At 32.3% G+C, this 12,088-nt stretch overlaps 2 protein-coding genes across 9 annotated transcripts in view; one reads left to right on the top strand and one right to left on the bottom strand.

The window, feature by feature from the left end:
- Positions 1–12,088, top strand: part of LOC105284454 (neurexin-1) — a 262,747-nt gene that overhangs the window by 231,270 nt on the left and 19,389 nt on the right. For all 8 annotated transcript variants that reach the window (XM_026975018.1, XM_026975012.1, XM_026975015.1 and 5 more), the window contains 3 exons: positions 6,458–6,751; positions 7,446–7,624; positions 8,052–8,223. In XM_026975018.1, the coding sequence (XP_026830819.1) occupies positions 6,458–6,751; positions 7,446–7,624; positions 8,052–8,223 (645 nt within the window). The remainder of the gene's footprint in view (positions 1–6,457; positions 6,752–7,445; positions 7,625–8,051; positions 8,224–12,088) is intronic.
- On the bottom strand, positions 197–2,968 carry LOC105284453. The gene is made up of 3 exons (XM_011347943.3): positions 2,413–2,968; positions 698–925; positions 197–533 (listed from the first exon to the last, which is right to left on the bottom strand). Coding segments are annotated over exons 1-3 (513 nt in total). The 5' UTR covers positions 2,697–2,968; the 3' UTR covers positions 197–532.

Raw genomic sequence — 12,088 nt, 5'->3', positions numbered from 1 at the left:
CTTATTTTTACAATGCATATATAATGTTCTGTTATAATAATATGAACGCGCATTTGCTTCTTTTAATTAACGCACTTGTCATGCGCGCAGTGATACAATTAATTAGGATTCCATTCGACAATTCCATTTCAGATATTACTATAATAAAATAATAGCGGGTACGCGATATTGATTTAATTTAATTAGTCGGTCGTGATTTACATTTGCAATCCGTTTATTATACAAATTAAATACATCATCCATGCATTGGATTCTTAATTAGTTTAATGAATTATTAATCATCCTTGCTTAGTCTATTACATTTGTTATTAGACATATGTATTTAGTAACGAACCAGTTAACTTAGCCTCTACAGAATTTTATTAATAGAGAACAAAGGAAAATTTTACACACATGCACATTTACATTTTAACGCTTTCCACATTCTAAATAATCTCTCAATACTTTAGCATTTTGCAAAGTTAAGTTATTATTAATGTGCGTGAAGTCAGTTTTTATTATTTCCAATTAATCGTTTGCCTCTTGTTTATTATCTATAAAACAGAAAAAACATATAAAACTATTTAAGTACATCAATAAGTTTATACCGAATATATATTTCTATTTTTACATATGAAGAATAATTGAAAAATTATTATAAAAATTATTATGGATATGTGTTCAAATTAAGTAAGTCATGTACAAGTATGTAACTCACTAGGCACGAGACTCTATGACACCTCTACATTTTCCATTAATATCCATTCTTTGTCCTTTGTCGCAATACTGTGGCCCTGCAATAACATTCCTGGAGCCAATCGGCGGGACCCAATTGTCAGAAAGCGGGATGTTCTCTTGAATGTCGGCATTGTTGCTTTTCTCGTTTTCGTTCGCTTTCACGTTGCCATGTTCAATTTTCTTGTCGTTAATCCTCAGTGTCGGGGATCTAATCAATCGTGATAAAGATATATTCTCTGAGAAGAACGATATTTGCGTGTGTGTGTGTGTGTATATATATACCGCACGCCAATCGCAGTGTTTAGACATTCATTGCAATTGTTAATTAAGATATTTGATATTATAATTCAATAAATTTAGTTAACATGTACAATTTAATATTATCAAAATGTATTATTTTATATACATCTATTCCTTGATTTAGAAGATGAAAGATAGACGTCGTTAAGTTTCTTATATGGTAGAAATGTACATCGAGTCTAGGTAATACAAAAAGTACGTAAGAGAAAAATTTGTGTGATGTGAATATACCTCTATTTACATTTATTTTATTAAACTAGTACAACACAGGCGCGCGCTATTTTATTTTTCAATATTAATAATGTTTTCGAATAATAATATCTTATATCTATTATTTATTATATGCACAATTATCACACTCTACCAAATTATTAACCTCCACGCGAAGACAGCCGTGCGATGGTAATCTAAACTGAACATAACGCACAACGTGAATCGAGATAACTAATCAGCGTCGCGGAAAAGAGGCAACAATGATTTCAATTTGATTTAACACGGCTTTTTTAAGAATGGAGGATTTGGCATATTGCGAAGAGGTCTCGACGATTGAAAATCCTTTAGATTTAGAAATGAAAAAGTTCTAGCCATTAAAATTTTTTTCTTTTCCGAGGAGTTCTGGGATATTTATATTGTTATTTGGCATATTGCCTAGAGTTCTCGATGATTTAAAATTCGTTAAAACAATAAATGAAAAAGTTCTAGCCATTAAAATTTTTTTCTTTTCCGAGGAGTTCTGTACTATTTATATTGTTATTTGGCATATTGCCTAGAGTTCTCGATGATTTAAAATTCGTTAAAACAATAAATGAAAAAGTTCTAGCCATTAAAATTTTTTTCTTTCCCGAGGAGTTCTGTGCTATTTATATTGTTATTTGGCATATTGCCTAGAGTTCTCGATGATTTAAAATTCGTTAAAACAATAAATGAAAAAGTTCTAGCCATTAAAATTTTTTTCTTTTCCGAGGAGTTCTGTGCTATTTATATTGTTATTTGGCATATTACCTAGAGTTCTCGATGATTTAAAATTCGTTAAAACAATAAATAAAAAAGTTCTAGCCATTAAAATTTTTTCTTTTCCGAGGAGTTCTGTGCTATTTATATTGTTATTTGGCATATTGCCTAGAGTTCTCGATGATTTAAAATTCGTTAAAACAATAAATGAAAAAGTTCTAGCCATTAAAATTTTTTTAGAGGCCTCAATATTCGATAAAAAAGAACTTCACGAAGTTACACGCCTTTTTTAGAATAGGATTATTTTTTTAAATAATTTTATTCATTGTCAAAGTTTCAAAGTTTTAATCAGACTGGTCGCCGAATTGAACATTTTGTGTAGAAAAGTTTTGTTATATCTTTTTTATTATATTGTTATATATGATTGTTCATATTCGTACGTACTCATAATCCCTGCCCGAGTATTTATATTCGTTGGCGAACATCCAATTTTCGTCTGGTGAGACTTCACCCTTCATCATCTGGATCTCCATCTGCGGTGCCCTGAATGGTGGATGGTGCATTATCCTCCATCTGTCCGGTATGCTATGCAAGGTCCTTACCGATTCTGGCAACAGTCGCAAGATCAACAATCTATCCGGCGTAGGCGGGTAGAGCGGCGGCAATGCCGTCGAGAAACGAACGATCGAGATCAGCAAAACGTTAAAGACGAGATCGCGAAGACGCATGGCGACCGATAATTTCGAGACACGTTCAATATGGCAAAATTTTATGAAAAATAAAATTTTACGAAAAAGAAATTATGAAATTCACGGATCGTCAATTACGATCTACACGCGACTATCTTCTTATCACGCGCCGTGATATTTTAACTTTAAGAATGATTTCCGTGAAATGTGAACACCGACAGGCTTAATAATTTCAGTGCGTCTCTAATTCGTGCACTTCCAATGACGATGCGCTGTTTGACGTACGGTATGACCGGTTCCGTGATTTTAAGTAACTCGGCGAGTCGCACATCCGGCTGCCGACCACAGCGCACCCGCAAATGAAAGATTAAATGTGTAAGTAGAATGGAGCCCGCCATTCTGACGATTAATACGATTTAATGACAGCTCGACAAATACGTTGCTCGTGATAAACGATATAGCTCGCTGATAAGAGTGACCGAGTTTGTTTTATTCGAGAAAGACAAAAGGCCCGGTTGAATGCGGTTAACCTGTCACATTCATAATTATTCTGAATTTGTTAAGTCATCTGTATACTTAAGAGCCAGAGCCTTTTATTATATGCTAGCCCACCATTAATAATACGACCAGAAGATTGACGTTCTATGTAAAAAATATAACAAAAGTGTAGAGTTTAATTTTTTTATAGAAGCTTACTTTAAGTAAACAATTTTGTTTTTTTATACAAGACTGGGTGCATTTAAAAAATTGAAATTTAAAAGTGTAAAAAAGTAGTATTCTATATCCTTGATTATTAGTGTGAAAGTTAAGAAATTAATAATACTTTTGATTTTTCATTCTTTTTTGAGTTTATATTACTTTAATCTAAAAGTTGGGAGTTTTTATGTACTTGACGTATATTTTTTCTTTTTTTAAAAAGTTTTTTTAGGGATTACTTTAGCCTAACATGTTCCAAGCGACTACGTAAAAATATGTATAATAATGATAAAATATATAAATAAAAAATTTAGCATTTGATGGAAAAAATAAATAATAAATTCGTAAACTAAAAAATGTTTGCTTCGTTCTCGATCGTGTGACAGCACTGGCAAACCTTCAACTAATAAAAGAGCGACTGCAACTAGCACTTAATGATTCGCGACAATATTGCGCATTCGTTAATTTACTCTGCTATTAGTTAGAGGATGATTTAATGTTGGAACTTTTTACTACTCATGCAATTGCTCAATTAATTTGAAGGCTAGGAAGTGGGGAAATAAAATGCGCAAAGATATCACATGACAATTTCCAGATTTATGCAAGCGGACAAGCATCTCGAACAGTCAACAAGCGTAATAATAACGTAAAATACTCCTAAGAAATAATCAATTGTATCTACATAATAGACACATCAGTGCTATTCTCTGTAATTTAGCTATTTTGTTATCTCGAGTTATCTAAGATTACTCGTGATGCTTATACAAAGCAATGTAGCTACGACGAAAAGACTTATAATCGTGGATTTCTTCAGAATCCTATCTTGCCAGAAAATGTACAAATATATATTCGGGAATAATCAGTTTTTATAAAAACCGAAAAAGTTATATCGCGAATATCTTTCTTGAAATTTTTATCTTTCTTGAAATTTATTGATTGGAAATGTTATCTGACAGGCATGGTCAGTATTTATTGTTTTACTTTACAACCGGCGATCATGTTTTAACACTATAACAATTAATCAATAACACTCTATTATCTAATCAAAATTGTTAACATTTCATGGTGATTTGAAATTAATGCAATCGCCTATAGATTCGATAATTAACATTTTATCAAAAGTGTTTTATTGTGTGTATAAAAGGTCAGAGTGTTGAAAGAAAGAAGGATTGATTAAAACTTGTCCATATTTCTTCGTTTTAATACTCTTATATTTGATTGTATTTCACGTTAACGATCGCATACAAATAAAAAATGTCAAAACTGATTTATAGATTTATAGATTTTTCTAGATTTTTCTAGATTAGATTTCTACAACATGTTTTATATTTTCTGTTATTGCAATATTATAAGTAACAATGAAATTAAACTAAATTCTTAATAATAATTAAATACATTTACGTTTTAATCCTATATTTTAACAAAAACATCTAAGAACTAACAATATTTCTTAACAATAAATTATTAGTAGTAATTATTACATGTGAGAATTATATGAGAGAGATTTTCTAATAATAATGAATTATTAATAACAACAAAAATATATATATTTATAATACAATAAAATTGGTACTTGGATTTAGCGTTAGTTACAATTTTGCATAAATATGATGAAAAAATGTTTAAAACGCGGATATTTGCATTTCTGCATAACAGTCCATCTGATCAATATGTAATACCTCAGTGTACCAACAATCTGAAATTCAGTTACGGGATTAGCATCGCGCTATGAATCACCATTAATTAGATCTGCGTCCTCCCTATTGCTTAATTTGTTAATAAATCTATTGATCACCGTCGGGCGGGCATAAATTAGCAAATCAGACCATCAATTATTCTTCCACGACCGCAAAACTGCATGTGAGCGTTACGTTTGATGGAATTGGATAGAAAGGCATCGAACAGCATTAATGCTACTTTTTGCGAAAGTGTATCAATGCATCTGCAATACGCAATTGCAGTTCTGTTTGAACAAACTTGTACATGAATCTTGTCACATAATCCAAGCCTTATTATATTATTCCACATCGATCTTCTGGAACAGTAATTTTGTCCAAATGATTTCTAGAATTAACAAATCACGCGTGTTTCTTTTATCTAGATATATTTCTTATTACATTTTTTATTGCGTACATTTTTATTACATTCACCGTACCTTTTATTACACCATGGTTTCGCTCATGAAATTGCTCTTAAATACTATCGCGTTCTGCCCGAGAGATATCGACATTGGATACGGGCTGATTGAACGCGCGGTTGCGTTTCGGAGTTCCTGCACGCGCGCATACAGGGTATAATATGTGGCCGACGTACGGCCTGAAATAATTTTCGACCAGCGACGGTCCCGCAGGATTTATGGCGGCGAGATCGACCGGACATGCGGTCGTCCCGGTCCGTCGAGCAGCCGCGATTGCGAGAGAATCGTGGATATCGCGAGGCTGCGCGTTTGCAAGAGAGACCGGTCACGATTTAACTGCTCGTTTTGATATTTTATGTTTCATCATTGTATTCTATCGTATGTGTTTTGACAATTTTATCTCTGTCAAAGCTGCGTATGCATATCGCGATGATACGCGATAAATGGATGGATAAAAGTTGTGAATGTCGGCCATCTGTTCTTTCAATATTTCAGCGCGTAGGAATAAATGATTATGTGAAAATGTCAATGAAAGATGATGGACAGTATTTTTTAGCGAAAATTTTACGACCTGGTTCCAGAATGGTACCAGAGGAAAACTCATATATTTATATTTGCCTAAAAATTTAACGATATATGATACAACTGTTTCGATTACTAGCGTAGTTTAGCGTAATTTGTATTACGTTTGTAGTTGATATTTACAGGATCTGAAATGAATAATATTAAAAAATAATTTATTTTAATAAAATTCTATTATTTAATTAGTAATAAATTTATGTGTAAAAATTTTATATATAAAAGACGAAAAAATAAATATGAAATAACGCATAACGGAGAAAGCATGCTAAAAAGCATTTTGTAGAAAGTTTACAGCAGTGGATGGAACAAAGGATTGAGAACTTGAGAATAAAAATCTCAGAATCAAGTCTCATCAAAGAGAACTAATGCCTCTCCCATTTCGCAGGTGGAGTAGAAAAGTCGCAGTATGGCCAGTTACCGAAGCAGATTCTCAGTCGTCACGGATTCGAGGGTTGTCTGGCGTCGTTGGATCTCAGCGGGGAAAGCACTGATCTTATTACAGATGCCGTCGTACCGAGTTCTCTCATCACATCCGGATGTGACATTTATACCAACCTGCATCCTGGCAAGAAGTGCACTCACGATGTCTGCGCTAATCATGGCACATGCGTACAGCAATGGAACAGCTACACATGCGACTGTGATATGACAAGTTTTACTGGAGCCACTTGCAATGATGGTAAAAAAACAGACAGAAAAAAACTTTATCTGGATCTCCTATAATCGCACCGTACTCAATAATTTCTCAACGCTATCCCCTTTAAGAAAAATGAGAGAGAGAGAAAGAGAGAGATTTATTAATGTGTTAAAAATTTAATGTAAATGTAAAACTAATGTGTAAAAGTATAACAGATGTTTATTTGAATTAGATGTAAGAGACATTTGTCATATTTTATTATACATAATTCATTTTGTCACATTTTAATAAACATAATTCATTTTTCGTTATATTAAACTTAAAAAACACGAGTTTTGCTACAACTCGATATTTCTATTATTATTTCATTCGGTATTTTTCCAAATAATATTTTTCCAAATTGTTGATCGTGATTGTCGAAATATAGCGAGTATTGTGTTTCCATAAATAGAGGGTTAAAGAAAAAATTTATATTAGTTTGACCTGCAAGACGGCAATGTAACGATCTCGACGAGATATGGCGAGTCTCGCTTTCATAAATAGAGAGTTAAAAATAAAAATTTATGTCAGTTTGACTTGTAAGACGGCAATGTGATTATACTGGAGACAAGATAATTCAAAAATTTAAAATAAAATTAGCATTAAAATTTAATACATAAGATGTGAAGCAATCTTAAGATATCTTAATCATAAGATGTGAAGCAATCTTTCTTATGTCAAAATGTTCTTTTCGCAGAGGCTGTCGCTTACGAATTTGGAGCTGGAAGAGGAATTATCACGTATACCTTTCCGCCCGATCGTCGACCAGAAATGAAGAAAGACACCGTAGCCTTGGGTTTCATTACTAACGTCAACGATGCTGTGCTGCTTAGGATAGAATCTGCATCGAGTAACGATTATCTTGAGATCGAAATTGTTAGTACACAGTATGATTGAATTAATATTTTTCTTTCCTTCCTCCTTCTTCATAATAAGTATTATTATTGAATAAAATCTACAAAGAATATTATTAAGTTACCAAACTTCACCAAATTGCTTCTTTACCTTACTTGCATTCTTTAATATCAGCATTTAACAAATTGTAAATAATAATTCAGCCAAAAAGTGAATTAATTTTCATATTAACAAAAAAGATTTAATTTTTTCACACATTTTATTCAAATCGCGCTCTTTCATAGTATATAGATTTATTTTACGAAACGATGTCAATGTAAAGAATTACTGTTTGATTTTAACGAACATCATTTTTTCTACGTCGACATAAAATTTATATTGACAGAAACTGAAAGAGAGGCACTGTGATATAAAGAAATTACACAAAATTAATTTATTCGTATTATAGGTGGAAGGCAACGTTTTTGCGGTATATAACATGGGCACCAACGACCATCCGATCGGCGAAGTTGGCGTGAAAGTGAACGACAACCAATATCACGTAGTGAGATTCTCCAGAACTGGACCGAACAGCACATTACAGGTTGATGACTACAATCTACAGTCTAATCATCCGTCGGGTAAGTAATCTTTACACAATGCATACTATATTGTGCGCGATAAGCTCTATCATGGATCGATCATGTCTATCGTCAACGCATTTATTACGCGCGCGATAAGATTTTTCTTTGCAAAATGATCATCATTTTACAAATGTATTTATTGCGATAAAATACGTTTATTATATAATCATGATCATTGCAAAAATTTTTCCACAGTAATGGAAATAAATCTCACCTCGTTATAATTTTACAATCCTTTTTTGAAAACAGAATAAATTGCTATACTCGTGCACTATCTGCACTAACCACGTAAGACTTACAAAAGGCCGTTGAGTCAGGTAAAATCTCAAAAACTTTTGGAAAGCTACTTATGCATCTTTCCTAAACTCCTGATTTTCTAAACTTACATAATTAACTTTTCTACATTTTTTGTGCAAAAAACCAATCACGTAAATGAATGTAATATTTCAAGCATAACGGAGGAAAAAGTTCTTATAAATGTTCGAACAGATGTGTGTGCACAAATGTATGTTCAACACGAAACGATCCAAAGAGCTCGAAAACTGCCGACGAACTGAAAATGTAGGCTCCCTTGAGCTCTTTTATGAACTTCGTGGTGCCGGGCATCGACCTATCCCAACCATGGGAAACGGCCTTGATCATTCGTCCATGAGACTCGATCATTTGTCTCCTCCTTTTCACGTAAAGGTCGTTTACCTATCCCACAGAAAGATATCTTATTAATGCTAGGCTAATCGATAGGATGAATTATCAGGCAATTCACCAGAAACGATTTCTTCATAATTGCAACTGAATACATTGCCGATTCTATATATGTATATAAAAGAGGAACGAGATAGATAGTTTACTTAGCTAATAAAATCCTTCAATTAATATTTTATATTTTACGAGATAAAGAATTTTAAAGATGTTTGTAGAAGATAATTATGCGGATATATATGGAGAAATAATTTACACATATATTTAATAATACGTGTATATTATATACTACAATCTATTTTAATAATTTTATATACTTTTTCTATAAAATATAAAAATATAGATTTAATTAAGTCAAAATGTATTATAATACGATAATAACGCACGCGTGCTATATAAAATAAAAAGTTAATTTTAAACTAATTCTAAACACTGGCATAAACATCTGGCTTTGCCAATAATGGAAATGAATCTCACCTCGTTATAATTTTACAATAGTTTTTTGAGAACAGAATAAATTGCTTTACTCGTGGACTATCTGCACTGACTGCACTAGCCTGAGACTCACTAGCGTGAGACTCCCATAAAAGGCCGTTAGGTCAGGTAAAATCCCAAAAACCTTTGGAAAGTTACCTACTTGTATTTCCTAAACGCCTGATTTTCTAGACCCACATAATTAGCCTTTTTACATTTTTTTTTATACAACTTTGTAGTTGAACCTGCTACCAGTGTTACTCTCCTAACTATCTGATACTTTTATAACTTTTAATTAGATCTCTCCCCTATGTGTGCGATGGCATGTCTGAGCTTCCCGTTCTCTTAAAATAAGATGAAATCCTGGTGCTCAACCGAGTGATCGAAGTCCCATCGATCGCGAGCTAAGTTTGTCTACTGTTACAGCCTTTGAAATTTCCACGTATAACATGTTGTCCTGATAACTTGACCTTTAAAAAATGGCTTTTGCTTTTCCATCAAGTCAGCACTTATATCATTTCCGTAAATTTCTTTTATTTAAACGACATTAGTTTTTTCTTGAAAGAAAATGTCAATTGATCAATGAATTAAGCGAATAAATCGAGTACAAATCAAAATGATATTTTGATCCCTGATATTGTCGATGACTGAGTTTAAAAGAGTTTTTTTAATGAAATATATAAATTATTGTTTTACATATATACAGATTAAATTGAGATTTTAAGAAGCAAGTCAGTTATTGTTGATATGCAGCGGCAATGCATTTAGAATCTAAAGCACCATGAAATTACATCAATCCTCACCACATAATACCGGTTGAACACAATTAATTCTGAAATTATATTTTGTAAAGAATAATAATTACATTTTACAATATCAAAGAAACAAACACCGCACAATGATATTACAACGAGCAAACGTGACTGATCTTGCGTAATGTAAATTAATCCCAAAAAGGTATCCAGGAGGGAACCTCTATATGACACGAACCGCATATTTAATTAGCAAATGACAAAGCAGGAGATTCTCATTTTCCGTGTACAATTAATTTCGTATAACGTCACCCGTACATCACATTTATTAGAAATTGTATCTGTCTCAGTGTGCTCGTAATGTAATTAAGTGTCGCTGTTAATTACTTTTGAATGATAAACTCTCGGTTTGTCTGACGTGATCTACATTTACATTCATGGATTGAAAGTTGATATACTATCATCATTTATGTTTTCAAGTTTTTCAAATAATCTTTTTAAGTTTTTGATAAAAATAATTATTTCTATATATCAATCACGTTAAATTGTCTCGTTACATTATTATATCATCTTATTTCATATCTCATATCAAGCCACTACTTGAAATAATATTTTATAAATTATTTCACATTAAGGGAACCGAGACTTTGCGAGATCCATTGATCATTACATTTTTTCCTTCAATCGTGCCATGCACAACTAGATTTACTTCGTCGTATAATCAGTTGGCGCGTATTCGCGTATTCACGCACAGATATTAATTATGATGCGGTATTTGGCGTAATATTCCATGCTGTACTCGTTTTCCTGTCCTGCGGAAATTTATCGTTGGCTAATGCACGATGCATTTTCATAAGTGTACGAGCTTTCCGGTCCCGCGTGCGTCGTTTGCGCACTGCGGAATTCACACGAATGCGCACGTACGTTTAAAATTCAGCCAATGTTCCAATGCTAAGATATTATATATCAGAGCAAAATGTGACAAATCCGTTGTGAAATATTCTATTGTATCTTGCTTTGGTATTTTAGCTTAATACTTCTATACAGAAGCAATTAACATGTTAAAGACAATGATAAATCAATATATTAATTAGAATAAATACTGACATTGCTGATGACAAATCTTTAAACTACTTATATAATTGTTCTCGTACCCTACACTGTACTGTAAGGCAAATACTGCAATATATTGCGCATCAATATGTATCGTAACATATCATATTATTATACATTGTTATATATTACTTGTCAACGTATAATTTAAATCATTTATTTGTTTCTCACGTACGATTAATTATTAAAGATGTGAAAGTTGAAGTAGATTTTGGACGAATACATTTAACAAGCGATATAATTTATGGTGCATAAGAATAGAAGTCACACGTGGATGACCATTATATGGGTGTGGGTCATGGTTCGTTTACTGGGCTATAGTCGAAAAAGAACCGGTTGCTTCCTTTTCGCTTATGTTTCCCTTGTCCTTAAGTGGTACGACCTACAACTTGAATCCCTAAACCTTTTGATTGCGCTATTAACGATTTCATTACCCGCTTAATTACCCGTTGTACTTGCTAATTAATTAATAGTGCAAAGCCACTATACACGGATGTTAAACTAAAACTTTGTTTCAAAATTGATTAAAGATATTTAATAAATACGTCTTATACTGACTGATTTCGACATTTAACAAACTAACTATTATAAATAAAACATGTACAATGTATCAATAATAAATATTAAAGAATATCAAATTATATATTTTATTATCAACTTTTATTAAATTTTTCTCACAAGTTTATAACTTAAAATAATTACATTACACGAGTCTGCTAATAAAACTTCACAATATGTCATATGTTATTTTTCCAGTCCAGAAAAGCAGAAATATTTTATTTAACTGTATGCAAATATATCGCATAATTATCGCATTTTTCTAT

Source organism: Ooceraea biroi, chromosome 14 (genome assembly GCF_003672135.1).
Source record: "Ooceraea biroi isolate clonal line C1 chromosome 14, Obir_v5.4, whole genome shotgun sequence".
Lineage (NCBI taxonomy): Eukaryota > Metazoa > Arthropoda > Insecta > Hymenoptera > Formicidae > Ooceraea > Ooceraea biroi.
Note: the sequence above shows the minus strand (reverse complement) of the source record. Positions and strands in the feature narration are given on the sequence as shown.

Bases quoted from the DNA above. Each gene is read 5' to 3' on its own strand.
- LOC105284453 (XM_011347943.3), bottom strand. From the start codon at position 2,696: ATGCGTCTTCGCGATCTCGTCTTTAACGTTTTGCTGATCTCGATCGTT. The intron at 926-2,412 runs GTACGTACGAAT...ACGATTGATTAG, and splicing joins TACTCGGGCAGGGATTATGA to ATCCCCGACACTGAGGATTA.